The 16,939-nt window shown below is 48.9% G+C and overlaps 9 protein-coding genes across 9 annotated transcripts; 5 read left to right on the forward strand and 4 right to left on the reverse strand.

The window, feature by feature from the left end:
• Positions 1-56: 56 nt before the first annotated feature.
• Positions 57-1,316, forward strand: CTRU02_204780 (arrestin domain-containing protein; the record flags this gene model as incomplete). Its single annotated transcript, XM_036721257.1, has 1 exon — positions 57-1,316. The coding sequence occupies one exon, from the start codon at positions 57-59 to the stop codon at positions 1,314-1,316; it is 1,260 nt and encodes a 419-aa protein (XP_036587241.1).
• Positions 1,317-1,822: 506 nt separating this feature from the next.
• On the reverse strand, positions 1,823-2,677 carry CTRU02_204781 (nad-binding protein; the record flags this gene model as incomplete). Its single annotated transcript, XM_036721258.1, has 1 exon — positions 1,823-2,677. One exon carries the CDS (start codon positions 2,675-2,677, stop codon positions 1,823-1,825), a length of 855 nt encoding a protein of 284 aa, XP_036587242.1.
• A 591-nt stretch (positions 2,678-3,268) lies between these two features.
• Positions 3,269-6,023, reverse strand: CTRU02_204782 (homeobox and c2h2 transcription factor; the record flags this gene model as incomplete). The annotated part of the gene is made up of 3 exons (XM_036721259.1): positions 3,269-3,368; positions 3,433-4,402; positions 4,460-6,023. 3 exons carry the CDS (start codon positions 6,021-6,023, stop codon positions 3,269-3,271), a joined length of 2,634 nt encoding a protein of 877 aa, XP_036587243.1.
• Positions 6,024-7,593: 1,570 nt separating this feature from the next.
• On the forward strand, positions 7,594-9,258 carry CTRU02_204783 (major facilitator superfamily transporter; the record flags this gene model as incomplete). The annotated part of the gene is made up of 4 exons (XM_036721260.2): positions 7,594-7,971; positions 8,029-8,490; positions 8,586-9,012; positions 9,065-9,258. 4 exons carry the CDS (start codon positions 7,594-7,596, stop codon positions 9,256-9,258), a joined length of 1,461 nt encoding a protein of 486 aa, XP_036587244.2.
• Positions 9,259-9,840: 582 nt separating this feature from the next.
• On the forward strand, positions 9,841-10,359 carry CTRU02_204784 (HTH-type DNA-binding domain-containing acetyltransferase YbfA; the record flags this gene model as incomplete). The annotated part of the gene is made up of 1 exon (XM_036721261.1): positions 9,841-10,359. The coding sequence occupies one exon, from the start codon at positions 9,841-9,843 to the stop codon at positions 10,357-10,359; it is 519 nt and encodes a 172-aa protein (XP_036587245.1).
• A 928-nt stretch (positions 10,360-11,287) lies between these two features.
• On the forward strand, positions 11,288-12,875 carry CTRU02_204785 (alpha-mannosyltransferase; the record flags this gene model as incomplete). Its single annotated transcript, XM_036721262.1, has 3 exons — positions 11,288-11,638; positions 11,675-11,797; positions 11,853-12,875. 3 exons carry the CDS (start codon positions 11,288-11,290, stop codon positions 12,873-12,875), a joined length of 1,497 nt encoding a protein of 498 aa, XP_036587246.1.
• A 639-nt stretch (positions 12,876-13,514) lies between these two features.
• On the forward strand, positions 13,515-14,926 carry CTRU02_204786 (d-lactate dehydrogenase; the record flags this gene model as incomplete). The annotated part of the gene is made up of 2 exons (XM_036721263.1): positions 13,515-14,129; positions 14,180-14,926. The coding sequence occupies 2 exons, from the start codon at positions 13,515-13,517 to the stop codon at positions 14,924-14,926; spliced, it is 1,362 nt and encodes a 453-aa protein (XP_036587247.1).
• Positions 14,927-15,144: 218 nt separating this feature from the next.
• On the reverse strand, positions 15,145-15,699 carry CTRU02_204787 (uncharacterized protein; the record flags this gene model as incomplete). Its single annotated transcript, XM_036721264.1, has 1 exon — positions 15,145-15,699. One exon carries the CDS (start codon positions 15,697-15,699, stop codon positions 15,145-15,147), a length of 555 nt encoding a protein of 184 aa, XP_036587248.1.
• A 666-nt stretch (positions 15,700-16,365) lies between these two features.
• Positions 16,366-16,935, reverse strand: CTRU02_204788 (uncharacterized protein; the record flags this gene model as incomplete). The annotated part of the gene is made up of 1 exon (XM_036721265.1): positions 16,366-16,935. The coding sequence occupies one exon, from the start codon at positions 16,933-16,935 to the stop codon at positions 16,366-16,368; it is 570 nt and encodes a 189-aa protein (XP_036587249.1).
• Positions 16,936-16,939: the final 4 nt, after the last annotated feature.

The raw sequence follows: 16,939 nt of genomic DNA on the forward strand, positions 1-16,939 counted from the left end.
CAAAGCCGCCCCGGCCCAAGCTGACCTGCAATCTCAATCTCTGCTCAGGCGCCGTGATGAGGAGCATCACTAACCAGGTCTCCTCGATGGTCAAGCTACCCGGCATGGCCACAAGGCCAAAGGAATTGGACATCTCCGTCGACAACCACTACACCTCCAGAGTGTACACCTGCGGCTCCGCAATCTCCGGATCTGTCGTCATCAACCCCCGCAGAAACACCAAGTTCAACTTTGTCCAAATTCACCTCATCAGCAAGACGACTGTTACCACTGACGACGCCTACATATCGAAAAGCACATCGCAACTCCTCCTAAAGGTCTCCATGCCAGTGCCCGAATCGGTGTATCCGGAACCGAGGGTTTTCAAGATTGGAACCACTTACAAAATCCCTTTTCGCTTCGTCATTCCGTCACAATTGACGGACGGCGCGTGCGTCCACAACGTCGACTCTGACGAGATGCGCGATAGACACTTGCGGCTGCCCTCGACTTTGACGGGCTGGGAAAAGGACGACATGGCTCCGACGCTCCTCGGAGTTAAATACTTCGTCAGAGCGAGGGTCATGTATCTGCCGCAAGGGAAAGCGGAAGACGACGCGGTAGCCCTGTTGGAGGCCGAACACAGGCTTAGAGTTCTCGCGCAGTCGCCGGAGGATCCGCCGCTAAACGTTGATAAATACGACAAGCATTATAGACTAAGCCAGATCAAGTTGATGCGCAAGAGCATGTTTTCTACGCCGCTGGGGCGGATCATCGCCAACTCCACACAACCGCCCGCTATTCATTTAAGTCCCGATGGCCACGGGGCAGGTGGATCTTCCGTCCAGATTGACCTCGCGTTTGAGCCTCATGTGGGAAACATCGTTCCACCAGAGGTGACGTTGAATTCGTTGAAGATTGTTGCGCATACATGGTACTGCTCCCAGCCGATTCAGAACCTACCGAACATGGGCCCGGGTAGGATTCCTTTTAGCCTCTCTGCAAAAGTCGTCTGTGATAGTTTGGAATATGAATCGTGGAAAAAGCCAAGAACTACGAGCTCAGGAGTATTGGAGAACGAGGATAAGGAGGGGGTCAAGATTCGCCCATATACCAGTTCAGTGCGCGTGGATTTTAGGCTGCCGACGTCGGACCACGTCTTCCCACCTACCTTCCACTCTTGTCTCGTCTCGCGGACATATGCGTTGCAGGCAAACCTGACTGCTGGCGGTTGCGATTTCAGTTTGGTGCTTCCGATTCAGATTGCAATGGATGCGGGTGATCAGACACAAGGATGGGCAATACAAAATGTGGAATTGCCGGGCTGGACAGACTGAGAATTTTGGAGGCGCGTGTGATTACTTGCAAGATACCAAATTGTTTTCCGAGAGAAGGAGGGCCTGCGGCTTTTCTTTAAGTATACCTGATCACTTAATATTAATTTCAATAACCCTTTCAGAGGTTTGGTGCAGCAGCTGGGCATGTATGAAGATGAATGGTGTACTGAGAATACGCAACACACCGGAACTTGCACGTAACGCGTCAGTGGCCGTTGTTAGCAGTGTATTGTCTGGAAAGTATGTTGGTTTTTCCAGTCGGCACGTATTGGCCTTTTATGGATACAGTTTATAGAGTCGGCCGCAATGCAGTATCGCATGTGCTTAAGGTTGGCCGATACGAAGACGTAACCTAGGTGACGGAAAAGGTAGCCGTTGTTTGGCAAGGGACTCCATTGACAAAGATATATAGTTGTCATAACAAGGCGGCTTAATATGATACATGGCATATATCTGCATCACCCTTTCCAAAACTCTATCCTGCAAAATTAAGTGGAGGAAGTACCTCATTTCTGTTTTTGGAAAACCTTGAAAACAGCAATCATGTCGTCCTCGCCCAGGCCAGTCTCCGCTGCTTCTTTGTACACCGAGCGGCACAGTTCGGCATACGGTGCTCGGACATTCGCATCCTCTGTAGCTTTTACTATTAGCTGAGTGCTATTATAGCAATCCTTAATCGATGCCTGCGGTGCCCAGTCCCCGTTTACAATCTTGGCTACCTTGATTTTGGAATAAGCCGACGCCATCGGCCCCGCATCGAGCACCTGCCCGAAAGCTTCAAGGTCAAGACCCTGCGCTTTTGCCAGACTAAAAGATTCCGCGAGTGCGGCTGTCATGTTGTTCAAAAACAAGTTGGTGGCGTACTTTGTCTTGAGGCCGAAACCGATCGGACCGCAGTAAATGGCGGCGGCAGTGAGAGGCTCCACACATGGCCGGACCCGCTCCGCGATGTCGGGATCACCGGCCATCAGACCCACAAGTCGGCCCTGCTCCGCCGGGATCTTGCTCCCGCTCACCGGCATTTCAATGAAGTCGCCTCCTACTTTTTGCACTTGGTCTGCGACATATTTGCTGATATCCACTGGTACAGACGCGGTGTTGATGAGCGTTTTTCCTCGGAGCGCCGCCCTGAAGTCGTCGTTGAATATTGATGTTAATGCAGGGCCGTCAAAGAGCATTGTGAAAATTACGTCGGATTGCTCGACGACTTTTGCTGGAGTCTCGCCAGTTTTTGCGCCGGCTTCTGTCAAAGTTGGATATTTCGACGCACTTCGGTTCCAGACTGTGACGGGAAATTTGCGGGCTAGGTTCAGGGCCATGGGGGTGCCCATGACCCCGAGACCCAGGAATCCAATACGCATCTTCTAGGATTTAACTCTTTTTGAATTTAGTAAATCCAGACACACTTAAACAAGCAGTTCAAATCGGGATATTGAGGGACGCAATTGAAGCCGGGTTTGATTAAGGCTTAAAACAAAGATATCACTGAACCGTTGATACCTTTTCGACTTACTCCGACGATATGCGCCATTCAAAACAGGCGGGTGGATGCGGCACGTATATGTTGCTAGGCTCACGCCCTAGGGAGTGACGCCAAAGTGGATGTGTTTGACGGTGAACCTCGTGACCCATAATAATCTTGTCAACTGCTCCCTACGCCTTACAATGACGAGATGCGGTCTAGCTGAAAGGCGTCTAACGGAGCCTCTTACGATCAAAAAACTTCTTCTAGCTCCAGCCGGAATTTCGGAGTTTGGACGTATGAGACAGCCCCACATTTCACCGCTCTAGGGGAACAAGAGGGCCGAAGTCGCTTGTGTAGTTGAAAATCCGGTGCTCGTTGAAACTCCAGCGCATAAAAAAAATAATATTATAATTTGGTCATGTCTCGTATCCAACTTTCGATTGTAAGGACTGCTAGTATAGAGTTCTCTATGATGTTGAGTCTCAGTCTAAATTTTGGCATTGTCCTCCTCGAGGATGCCCATGTCACGTTTAAAATCCCGAAGCCAGTCTGGGTTATCGGCTGGAGTTTGATTCCATGGATCATCACTGAAGTGCCGGCTCGTTAGTCGTAATGTACCAAATACTAGGGGAGCGACCTAAGGAAACCTACTCTTCGAAAGAAATCCACCGCGCCTGGTGTTGAAGCTCGGCGTCCGTTGGGATGTGCCTGTTTGGGTTCCGCGGTGACGTTGTGATCTTGACAAAGCGCGTCAGTTCCAAAGCAAGACGTCTATAACAGTTTTCTTCATTGACAAAAAATGATGATCGCGTGAATTGCGCTGCTAAATCTGTTTCCGCACCAGATCCAGGACCGCTCGAAGTGAGATTTTCGGCTGGGCTATTGATCGGTTTGTCAATGTCTGATGCCGGAGAATATTGCATTGCATCATCCGCGGGACGTGAGATGCCATTGGACTCTAGCACGTTCTCATTTAAAAAGCCTTGCTTGCTGGCGTCGAAGCTTGATGCATCTGCATGCTCCAGAAGTGGAAGATCGGCGCGTTGGCGGAACGGTATGAGCCAATTGGTTGAAGCACCTATCAGGCCAAGTAGGAAGCTGGAAAATATCTTGGACGGCTTTCGGGACACTGCCTCTAGCCGCTCAACGATACTGGATGCCTCGCGCTGGAGGTCTTCGTTGGAGACGTCGGGTTCGATCATCTTTGATATGTCCACGTAGTTTTGAAGCTGCTCCTCCATGACGCACTGGTCAAAAATGTCGGCCTTGCCGTTGATGGAAAGGTAGGTTATACGGGATTTTCTTGCCATTTTGAGAGGCCTAACCCGCGCCTGTTTAACTATCGCCTCTGACGACATGAGAATATCTCGCAGCCAGGAATTTGCTGGATTCGTTGGTCGCTTCAAGTGGGAATTTGCGACAATCTCCGAGCCGAAAATGATGCAACAGCCTTCGTACAACAGCTCCGCGTTTGTAGGCATACGTCCGTTTAAACTTTGATGTTCTGTAGCAAAGTGGTTGATTTCGGTTTTTAGAAGCTCGAACGCATTGGGAGGCGTTTCTGGGACACCTTGGGTTGTTGTAAAAGGCCAGGGTGAGTACCGTTCCATATGGATTAGATCTGCAACAACCTCGTTAGTCATGACAAGCCAGAATCAACGACGACACAGAGACCTACAAGGCGCCACAGCATTCTCAAGCATATTGAGAACACGATCATCGAATCCCCAATCTCCGTGCCAGTCCTCCATTGTTCGTCCGTCTTTGAAGTGTTCCGCGAGGTGGTCAATTCGGTCGGTCCACGATCCCATCACTAAGGCGCAGAATCCACATCGTGATCTAATTTTTTCATCCTCGCGCTTCCATTCTCCCATCGGCCACCTCAAAAACTTTGCATCATGTACCAACTTCAAATGCTGCTGTAGGTGGTCTTTCCGGTAAAAGGTTCGATCTTCAGGAGCTCGCTCCTTACATGCTATGTAGTTATGCTTCTCCAAATGTTCGTCATTCGGATTAGCCTCTCCACAAAACACGCACAAGAGATTCCCGCTCGCGTCAGCAACTGTTGGGCCTGTAGGAGAGCATTCCCACCGCTCAAGGGACAAGTGCAGCGATTTTTCGTGGCGTTGCCAATTGTGTTTCGTCTTGAATGTTTCGGTGCAAAAAGTACACTGATATGTATTGGGGGCTTGTGCCAGAGGGTTCAGTCCTCTTCTTTCTGGTCGTGCAGCAGCCCCCCGTCGCCTCCTACGCTTCATCGACGCTTTGCTAAGAGGATCAACAGACCTCAGCGAAGCATGAGAGTTGTGGGAGTAGGCTGAGTTAACCGAACTTCTGCTAGACTGAGACGTCCCTACGCTGCTGACTGAAGATGCGTTATACACCGACCTCGTCGGAGCACTATCCGTCAAAGACCGGTTGGCTGCAGCATCAGGGTCGAGCGGAAGGCCATACACAGCGTGTGCAATAGCAGAAACCGATGCAGGTTCGTGCTCAGGCGGCGACACTTGCCATCGTTGGAGCGGGTTGAGCTCATCAAAGCCTTGAGCAAGACCGTTTCCCCGTGGTATGGCAATAGGAAGCGATGCTGCAGATGTTATTGCTGGCGAAGGCGGTCTCTTCGGAGGCACCTTGAACCTATTACGTCTGCGCGTGTTGGCCAACCAATTTGTAATCTGCTGTCTGTTGAGACCGGTTTGTCGCTCCAACAACTCCATGTCGGATGTCCCTGGATAAGGGTGATGGTTGTGGCTGGAGAGCCATGTTTTGAGAATTCGTATTGACTTGGAGGAGAAGCGGGTTCCGATTTTAGGCGGGGTGCTCAGGTTCGATGTTTGGGTATCTTTGTTGCCAATTTCTTCAGTGAACTTGTTGGATAAATGGCCCAAAGAGTCTCCGTCACCTAACGCTTCTGAAAAAAAGAAAAGATTGGCATCCTCGAAGGCTTCATTCAAGCCTGGTTGCTCTAATGAAATGCTGCCGTGAGTGGGGTTTCCGGTCACGGAGGGATCGAGGAGAATCCGATCCTCCCGGTATGACAAACCATTCCCGCCGTTGACAGGGCTTGTAGTATCTATAAGTTGCAAATCATGGAGAAAAGCGTCTCCATTATCAGTTCCAGACAAACTAAAATTTGAAGAATTTGTCAACTTGGCGGCGAGAAAGTCGAATTCTTGTGCAGCGGTGAGGTCGCCGACATCGCGAGTATTGGTGTCATCCGCTGTACCTAAACCCTTGTCCATTTTTGAGTGAGGTGTGTAAGTGCTTCAGGAGTTGCAGCTGGCAAATGCAGCTAACACCAACTGTATTGGTTGCAAGGATAATTGTTCAACCGACGCGATGGGAAGAAACCCGTCTCCTGTCTCAACCGCAGCGAAGCCCGAGTCGTCGGGCTATTATTGCGCCGACTAAACACACGCCCATACGCGCAGTGAGTGTTGACCCGATTTTTCTCCGCCACTTTTTGATCCGTTGTGTAACAAAGACGGGACTTGTTTTATTTACGCAGTAGGTTTAACCAAGATTTCTAGCATTCGATTTACGCATACCGACTCCGTACCAGCCGGTTCTCGCAAGGAATGGTCAAGTCTACCGCTAAAGACCCCGCTCGGGAAATAGGAAAGATGCCGAGAATCAGGGAGTTTCTTGGAGACAGTGACAGCTTAATGATACTCAGAACAGGCCCCATCAGAACAAATAATGGGTTGCCCTTGTCTGGTAGTGGAATGAATGGCATTGCTATTCATTAATCTTGCGTAGGTAGGCTAAGTCCCGGCGAGTAAGATGTGACTAAGGGAGAAAGAAGAAAAGCAGCCTTGCAGACTTTACGAGACCGCCACCACCCCTACCCTACAACTTTTGCTAAAGCTCTGTGCGGCTTTACGATTTACTGCTAGGCGGGTGACATCATGAAACATTGGTATTAACCAGAACAAAGCCAACCGTACGAGCCCTCTAACACTGGCTAGAATTGCCTTACTAAAAGCGTGCTAGTAGTTGCAACTTCAATCAGTCTCTCATCAAGCAAATACCACACCAAAAATGCGCTTGAGATGAGTATTTTCTTCGGCGAACAACATGACACATATGATCGTTTTCTGCTCCTGCTTAAAAGTCCATAACCCCACTGGTGTTCCGGTATTAAATACAGTTTCTAATCATTAACCTGGGGTAGCCTATCACTTGGTAGACAAAGCAAGTGGCGGCCTTTTTCTTGTCCACCGAGTGGCGGATATGCCGGTCCTCCGTACTTCATGGTCTTGGTCTGGCCCACGGCGCCGGAACCACACCGGCCAAGTATCCGGCTGCCGAAGACTACCACTTCGTTGCGGTGTCTTGGCTCGGCGACCGAGTGGGTGCCCGGCCCCAGCCGATAACGGAGTGCGGTTGATGGAACCAACCACCCTTGCAAGACAGCACAGATATACAAACGGTTCACCCAATGAGTCGCAATGACCTCGGACGATGTCCGAAAAGCTCGCTTTAACTGGCACATTGCGGGGGAGAATCCCCCAGCCTGTACAACGAACTTCTAGTTCTGGCAATTTCTAGTGGAGACAGTCAGGTTTGTAAAACGGCGATCTTGAATCCAGTCACCGACTTCGGAATGGTCAGCATCGGATATCCGATGTGGATAACCTTGGGTAAACCTATCGCCGGATATTTCTGCCGACAACCATCAAGTTTTATGGCAATGACATGTTTGAAAATCTTGACACAGACAACTTTTGTCTGTGACTCTGGAATGGACATGCAAAACCGCTCTGCATCTCGTCCTTGAATGTTTTCTAGGTGCTTGTCGCGGGCTTGATCATGTCAGGATACCAAGATGAGAAGCCTGAGCCAGTGGACGGGAATAGCCATGATTTAAGGTTGACGACATCGAACGCGGAAAAGAGCGCCACTATTTTACCACCCACACAAGATGTGGAGTTGAGCCGCCAAGACACCGAAGCGATTTACGCCAGATTTACGCCAAATCGAAAGAGGCTTATTACTGCAGTAGTGGCCTGCGGCGGCATTGCGTCGACAGTGTCTTCTCTGTTGCTGCTGGCAGCAATCCCGGAAATTGCTGCTGAGTTTGACAGCAGTGGAACCATCATTAACGTGAGCAATGCCGTCTATACCGTGTTTATGGGCGTCAGCACCTTATTTTGGGGCCCAATGAGCCAGGTTTATGGACGGAAGTGGGTGTGTATACACATTCATCCCTTTTGAGAGCATCTCTACTTACACACGAAACAATAGCCGTGCATTCTATCTGCTGCTGGGTTCTTTGGATTTTCTATAGGAACTGCACTGTCTCCTAACCTTGCTAGCTTCTTTGTTTTTCGCGTGTTGTCTGCTTTTACCGGAACAGCGTACCTCGTGCTAGGCTCAAGCTGCATCAGCGATATTTACAAACCAACTGAGAGAGGAACTGCTCTGGCATGGTTTTTAAATGGCACACTCATTGGACAAGCTTTCGGGCCCTTTATTGGTGGCGTCATTGTGACTTTTCACGACTGGAGGGCGTTGTTCTGGTTCCAATCTGCATTGGGAGGTCTTACCACTATTCTCGCGGTGGTTGTTCTCCCTGAGACAAGTTATCAGAAGCGATCAGTCCAACTGGCAGGCCTTGACTTGAAAACCAAAGTAACAAAGGTTTGGGGATGGACAAACCCATTCACAGTTCTTGCTCTGCTTCGAATCCCAAAGCTCTTTGTAGCGGTAGGTTCCATTCTCAGTGCCTGTTTTCTTCACCCGCATTTTACTATTTAATATTAGTCCCATGGGCGCTATGAAGTGTCTAACCAATTATACAGGCAGTCGCGGCATCGTCCCTTGTTTGGAACATGCAATCCCTACTTACACCCATCCGTTACGTCATCAACCCACGGTTCAATCTTACCTCCCCCCTGCAGTCCGGTCTCTTCTTCCTTGCTCCTGGCATTGGTTTCTTTACGGGAACGTACTTCGGTGGCCGATATGCAGACCATAATGTTAAACTCTGGATAAAACGACGAGGAAAACGACTGCCCGAGGACCGCCTTCGCAGCTCCTTTGTAGCAATGGGAATAGTCAGTCCGTGCGCAATTCTTATTTACGGATGGGCCATCGACAAGGAAAAGGGCGGCATTCCTCTACCAGTAATTTGCATGTTCATCCAAGGCTTCGCGCAGACAATCTCCTTCCCCAGTATCAACACATACTGTCTCGATGTCATGAAGGGGAGAAGTGCGGAAGTAATAGGTGGAGTTCAACTGTTTCTCTCCCCAAATTCCAAGAGACTAACTTAGCATAGCTGGCAACTACTTTTTCCGTTATGCCGTGGCGGCGGTTGGAACAGCCGTATGTCTTCCTGCGATACAGAGTATCGGTGTAGGCTGGTTCAACACCATTACTGCGTTGTTCGTTTTTGGGGCAGCTGTTGCTGTGTTTTTCGTGGTGATGATTGAATCACGGAAAGACAAGAGGTCTTCAAGCGAGGGTGTCTGAGGGAAGGAATAAAAAGGAAATGAATGAATGGGAATCATCAAACTTGAGCAGCAATGAGGAATGTGTCGCAGTACCTGAAATCGCGATCCAACGAGACCATGCCGCCTATGAAATTTGTGTTGACTGAACGATAAGAATACTAACACATCAATGAAGCTGAGAGGATTGCCCCTAAGCCATGCTATATCTTTCAGAGCACCAATAACATACAAAATAATTGTTACTGCCTAATTAGCAACATACGATGTAGATCCTTTCGCGGCTTGAATTGGACCGATCTAGTTCCACAGGCACATGCTTTTCCTCTAATAGTATCGCGCTTATAGTTTTAGATCGATGGTAATGCACTCTAAAATTGACATGCAGGCTTGGCGCATGTTGTTACGCCCTTGATTGACATGGCTGACGTCTACCCCACACACCTTGGACTAGGTTTTGTGAGAGTTGTCCCACACAGATGTGTATTAAAAAGTGACTCAGTCGATATATATGAACACAACATACGTTGAATAGTATTGAATGATTGTAAATCTTATCTCCAAGTCGCCAATTCAAGACTTTTGCAACTAGAAAGCATCAACCATGAAGATGGAGCCTCAGGAGACCTTTTCTGCCAATGGTGTCACTATTCGAAACCACCGCCCGGGCGACATGGGCTTCATCACTTCCCGTCATGGAGCGATTTATGCCAAAGAGTATGGATACGGTTACCACTTCGAGGCTATGGTTGGCAGGATTACAGCCGACTTTCTCGAAAACTTTGAACCAGCTGCAGAGCGGTGTTGGATTGCTGAGAAGGATGGGCAGTTTTTGGGTTGTATCATGCTTGTCAAAGATCGCAAGTCACCCGGACGAGCTAAGCTGAGGTGCTTCCTGGTTGAGGAGAGTGCACGAGGTCTAGGCTTGGGGACACAGCTGGTTGGACTTTGCCTCGACTTCGCAAGGGAAGTCGGATATGAGCGAATTGCGCTACGAACAGACTCTCACCTTGGTGGAGCAAGGAGACTGTACACAAAGGCAGGGTTCAAAATGGTACTTGTGGAAGAACATCAAGACTGGGGAGAAAGGAGAAGCGGAGAAGATTGGGAATTGAAGTTGTAGAATGGCCGGTTAAAATTACTTTCTACAAGAGTAAGTTTAGATTTCCCCTGTCCCCAACCTCACCTTACGTAACAAGTTCTGCCAATGTCAAGTCTCTTTTAATACCTCCCATTGCAGCGCTGATCAAAGCATCCAGATACCGCAATTGGGTAGTCAGTATGTTGCTGCCACACGCCATCGCTTAAGAGGATGCGTACTGATATTAGACGAGCGAGATTTGGTTTATGAACCAAGAGATCGGGAAAAATCATTTCATGATATAGTCAAGTTACAACATGTTGACCTCTAACTGGAATGCGGCCGTTACAAAGGGAAAGAGTCTTTGAGGAAGACCAACTACTAGATCGCAACAAACAATACAGATGGAAACACTCACTAATAGATAACTGAAGCTTTTCTATGCATGACTTTGATAGTTTGTGATTGGCGCCTTTGTTTCTTCCATGGTTAACCCCTTAATCGATACCTGCATATGTGGAAACCCTGGCTTGATGGCAAGAATCCTGACAGGTATTCTCGCTCTTGGCTTTGAATAACTCAAATCACGCAAGTTGGAATCTTCGTGTCTCTAATGCTCATCATAAAGCGCTAGGCGCTTAAGGCGCCTATCTCCCAGTGAAGATATGAATAGACGCGTCACGTGGGTGCAAGGCAACAACGAGCCGACAAGTTCTATTTTGAACAAGGAAAGATCGATAAGCGAGGTGTTATCGCCTATTGGGTTCAGTTGTTGAAACTCCTTCTTCCTTTAACTGCTGTTTTCAACCACCTGAAAACAACATCACCAACGAATGATCGGCTTTCATCCTCACTGCATGTATCAAAGAGCAAACGCGCCTGTCGATAACGATTAGCCTCACTTCTTCTTTCCATCAGATCACAATCCCTTTGGCACCCTCTCCATCTGGTTCTTCGTTCATCAGACGAGATGGTGCCTCACAACATTTCGTCTGTCCTACGCGGGTCTATCATCATTCTTTTCTCCATTTTGACCTTGATCAAAATTCCCTTTGTCACGTCAGCAACTTTTCACTTTCGAGATTCCACCCCACGCGCTGCCTTTGTGTCCCTTGTTGCTGAAAATCAGCTCAATCAGATGGTTGCTTCTGTGCGACAGCTTGAGCAACACTTCAACAACAAGTATCATTACGATTGGGTCCTCTTCAGCCAGGAAGAGCTCAGTGAGAACTTCAAAGATTCCACCTCCAACGCGACTACCGGCACAGTCACATACAACGTTATTCCCACGGAGCACTGGCAACTCCCAAACAGTGGCAATGCTGGTCGCTTTGAAGCTGGACTGGTCCACACTTAGGGAGTGGGAACCGAACAAGCGGATATTTGGAATGTTCATCACAAGCGCCGCTGGTCTGCTGGCCTCTTTGCTCGAGAGAAGCGACTTGAGGCTTTCGACTGGTTTTGGATGGTTGAGCCTGGAGTAAGTTTTGGTTGCCTCCTCCTCACCCGGTCGGGCTGACGTGACTGCTCTCCAGACCCAGTTCGTTTGTGATATCAACGTCGACGTTTTCCGATTAATGAGAGATCGCGACATTATCTACGGAGTCAATGAGATATCCTTCGAAGAAAGTTTCGGAGCCGTTTCTCTTTGGCAAACGACTCAACGATTCATAGACAAACACCCCGAGGTGGTCCGGCCTCAAGCTGATATTAGTTGGATCTTGGGTCGAACTGGCCGGGCTGGCACACCGACCATCAATATGGACAATCATCATGGTTACACGGGTGATTCTTTTGATAATGGAGACTACGAAATCTGCGAGAGCAGCGAAGATATTGAGGGCGGTGTGCACCCTGATGTTTCTCAAGAGGCTGATCCTCAGCAGTGCGAGCCATACACGGTGGCTGATTCCTACACCACTCGTCTAGATGCCAATTACAATCACTGCAACTTCGAAGCCCCTATCGAGATTGGTAATCTCAAGTACTTTCGCAGCCCGGAGCACAGTTTGTATTTCGAGCACCTCGACAATGCCGGCGATTTCTACTACAGCACCATTGGCAACGCTCCCATCCATTCACTGAGTGCCAGTATGTTCCTTCCGAGGGACAAAGTATGGCTGCTTAACGACTTGGTTTGCCAGATGGGTGGCCTTCACAGCTGTCCCCCATCTCCGCGCCAAACTCCTGACCTCGATATTTTCGATGATCGCACCCTCGTTGCTGACTTACTCGGCAGCACCCAGGTCGGCTCATACAAGGACGACAAAAGCCTCCAACTATGGCACAGGGTTTGGGACTGTTTTGTAATTGATTTTGAGCGTCAAGAGAAGATTCCTTCTCCCTGCGCCGGCTACACTACTATTGACGAACGCAACTTCAAATCGGAACAGTGGTTCCTGGAGTCATGGGTCAAGCTGTCATCGGACGAAGAAGCCTGTTCCGTTGCCGAGCTCACCTTTAGTTTGAGGGACTCATGTTCCGCAGAACCGCTTGAGCATGGCTTCTCTCATAAGTTTGCAATCAGCGAATGGCTTGAGTTTCTCATGAAGTGGTGAATGATGCGACTCATGATTAACGATGGACAAGGGACACAGGGGAGGGGCCAACAAATTGGGATTTTTTTCGTTCGCTGTACTATTTGACATACAGAGCTCCTATTAGCACGCTAGCCATCCACGATGAATGATTGATAATTCAGAATTAGTTGGCTTTGGATTTGTGGATTTGCAATTCCTTGATAGGTTGATTTCAGATGCAGGAGGCCAAGTCTGGTCTCCGAGATGTTAGACCCCGCCGTACCAGTGGAGGCCCGCTTCCTCACTCGACGCCTGCTCCGCAAGCGCTTACATACGTGTTCCTCCCAGCAGAAGGATTTACAGGACAAAGGCCTCCTGAGATCCTTCATTTCATATATTTCGGGCGACCCCTGTTTTTACCCCTTGTACTGCATTTGGTAACTATGATGTGGCGGAAAACCAATCACATCAAAAAGCCCAGCGCCAAAGGCGGCGATGAGGTACACAAACGCATGTGAGTGTGGCTGAGACAAGAGAAGCACAAGACAATATTGAAGCCACAGACCGGCGCTATTTAACTTGTAAACCTCAGCTCTTGGGGCTTCCCCGCTTCATGATCTTGGCTTGAAAAGCATAGAGACACACGCAAGGTCAAAAGACACAACGACTTTTAATACCATGGGTTCATTCAGTACTCTCGACAGCTTTCTTGAGAAGCATTCTTCGATCAAGGCGTTCTACCCATCCGACAAGGAATTCTCGTCCATTAGCCAGAAATACCTTGCAACCCCTGATGTCCCTAGCCTTATTGTTCGACCTCAATCCGCCGAGGATGTCGCGGCGTTGGTATCCCACTGCGCCGCTACCTCGACCCCGTTTGTCGTCCGGGCCGGTGGACACGACATGTCCGCCAGATCAACTGTCAATGACATTCTCCAGATAGACCTGCGTGATATCAGCCATGTCAATGTGTCCTCTGACAGAAAGTCTGCCCTCGTCGGGGGCGGGGTGTTGGGCGGGCATTTGCAAGAGGCGTTGGATAAGGACGGACTCATGACGCCGACGGGAACGATTGGGACGGTTGGATACGTCGGGTGGGCCACTTTTGGGGGATACTCTTCGTATACCCCCAGTTTGGGATTGGGGATTGATCAAATTCTCGGAGCGAAGATTGTTCTTGCGAGCGGTGAGCTTGTGGACGCTGACGAAGAGTTGCTGAGGGGCATCCGGGGTGCTGGGCCGGCTCTGGGTGTTATTACTGAGCTCGAGATTAAGGTATATCCCAAGCAAGAGGTAAGCTTTACGTTCCAAGCGTGGTAAATGAGACGTTGACAGGTGAGTAGATTCAAGCCGGCATGGTCTTGTACGAGTCCAAGGATCTGTACGCCACAATCAAGACCTTCTGGCCCAACTGGAACAAGCTCGTCCAAGAGAAGGATTTGCCAGATGAACTTTGCGTCATGCCTGCACTTCTCGAAATACCAGGCATGGGCAAAGTGTATGCCGCAGCATACGTGTGGAACGGCCCCGGATCCGAAAACTCCAATAAATGGTTCGAAGAAATCTCGTCGCTCGCCCTCGTCGGCATGCAAATGGTCGCTCCAACCAGCCCGTCCGCTTACCTTACCCAACTCACTTCGCTCGTCCCAACCATCTGCTATCCTGGCAGCTCCCAGACAGTCAGCACTAAAGGTCTTGCGTTCACAGACGAGATAATTGAGGCGTACGCCAAGCACGCTGCGAAAATTCCCGGAGGCGGGCCGCTTCTGGGCATGCACCAACTTAGAGGCAAGGCTTCAAGGTCTGGAAACCCTCCTGGTGTTTTTAGGTATCGGGGCGACCATCTAATGTTGGAGATTGTCGGGCTCAGCGCAACCACTGATGTCACCAAGGAGGGTAAAGAGTGGGCGGAGGGGATGAAGAACGCGCTCAAGGACTTGGATGGAGTCATGGAGGGTGGATACTACTCTTTGCTGCCAAAAGGAGAGGTTGGCCTCGACGTCATTTACGGTGAGCACTGGGAGACTGTCAAGAAGTTGAAAGAGAAGGTTGATCCTGGAAACGTGTTCAAGTTCCCGTTTTCCAGTTAGGTTTGGGGGTAACAATGTTATGATTGCTAAACTGCAAAGGGAGAATCAATCGATCTCATTGGTGTCAAAGAATGTGCATCTGTGTGGCTCTTCCTTCCTGCGACGATACGAGTACTTTCCCCTCCATTCCATTCCTGGTAACAACCCTTATTGATATCTTTTGCACCTAATTTGCAAGACCGGTGCGACAGACGTCATGGCTTATGTAGAACAACGGCTTAGAAAGAGAGCGAATGATCGACGGCGGCGGCTCTCTTCTTTGCCTCAGCCTCAAAATCCCGCAGAACCTCCGTTTCGTTGAGTCCTACAATAGACACCTTCTTGGATTGTAGTAGACGATACTCGATGCGTTCGATATAATTGTTGGCATTTAGATCAAATACGAGTAGGAAAGTTTCTTTCTCAAACTTGTTGGTCTCGACATTTGCGCAGTACATCCGCTCCATGTGGCATGTAATTCGACCGCGGTCGACAATGACTAGGATTGGGAGGCCTTCGAAATGGGTTTCCGAACGTTGATCGTCCGGGAAGTCATCAAAGTATTTGATAACTTCCTTCTTGCCCTTGTAAATGTGACCAGGTCTGTTGAGGCTGGTTATGAAGGTTACACGGTCGACGACCCAATCTTCTAAATCCCTAACTGAACCGATAGAAAGTTCTTCCAGAAGGATTAACATTCGTTCGTACAAGCAGGCTCGAAGAGGTTTGTCGTGAGAGTTGCCGGATAATTCGGTGGCAAGCCGGGTGAAGCCTTCGTTCAGAGACTGGGCCATTTGAGCTGCTGTGCACGATATTAGACTAGAGATGCTATTTTTAAATGGACCTGATTTGCACTTTACCTTTTTCTGTTTTCTTGGCGATATTTTTGGCCGAGTGCGGGTTGTGAGTAGAGAAGATGGATGGATTGTATTGACCCGATTTGGAGTTGATGTGGAAAGAAATATGGGTTTATTGTTGTGTGACTTGGAATGAATTACCTTGCTCTTTCCTTTTTTGGCCTTTCGGCTCTTTTTCTTTCCGTTCTTTGCTCTTTCCTTCAATGGCGTATCATTCAATTTTGCAGTTGTTTCGCCTGACCTGCATCAATTGATTTGGGTGGTTGATTTGGACAGAATATTGATAACCGTGTTGAAGGGGGTTTCTATCTCTTAAATACAGTTGGACATCCACATCAATCGTGGCAAGAGTTTTCAAGACATTATTGACGGGCGTTGACAAGGTTTTCAGGTGTCGTGGCCAGGCAGCAGTAAATTTGGAAGGCAAACGTGCAGACTTGAGCTACTTCAATTACAGAGAATCGTTTCAAAACCTCTGAAGATGATTTTTATGGGATTGTGTATTGACCTGTGTGTAATCTTAAGTTTCCCCATGTCTCCCGAAGTCTTGCACTTGAGTGTCCAGTCCCCCTTCATTCCCATAATGACCGATCAAGTGTCTGTTCAAGAAGTGTGATCGACCGTGATGAAATCTGTGTCGGCCTCTATGACAAGATTCTCCATGAGTTTCTTTCCGCCCTTGTGCGTCTTATTTTTGCCCGTGATTTCTCGATACTCAAGACGATTGAAAAGGCTTCTTTCGTTGTAATCGATGACAATTATGTGGTGAATCTCCTCGAAAGTCCCGTCTGGTTTCTTTTCTTCAATTCTCTGCATGCGGAATGTGACAGTGTGACAAGTGATGCGGCTTCGGTCGACGATGATGAAGTGGGGAACAATTCGGTCCTTCCACACAAACTCGTTCTTCTTGAAATCATGAAAATCCTTAAAAAAGCTGTCCAACTCCATGCCCCCTTCAAAGATGAAACCAGGCGTGCGAAGGCTGGCAATGACTCGTGGAGTTGGGGGTGCGAAAAAACTAAGAGCTTCTTTCATATTCATTTCTTCGATGGCGCGAAGAAATTGACGCGTTATTTGCTCCATGACAGGACGCATGGGACGGTCAGAAGAGGCGCCGCGAATCTCTGCAGCATATCGGTTCACCGAGTTGCGACTGAATTTGTTGGCGTCCATACTG

The sequence above is a fragment of the Colletotrichum truncatum genome, assembly GCF_014235925.2.
Source record: "Colletotrichum truncatum strain CMES1059 chromosome Unknown Contig_0002, whole genome shotgun sequence".
Classification (NCBI taxonomy): domain Eukaryota; kingdom Fungi; phylum Ascomycota; class Sordariomycetes; order Glomerellales; family Glomerellaceae; genus Colletotrichum; species Colletotrichum truncatum.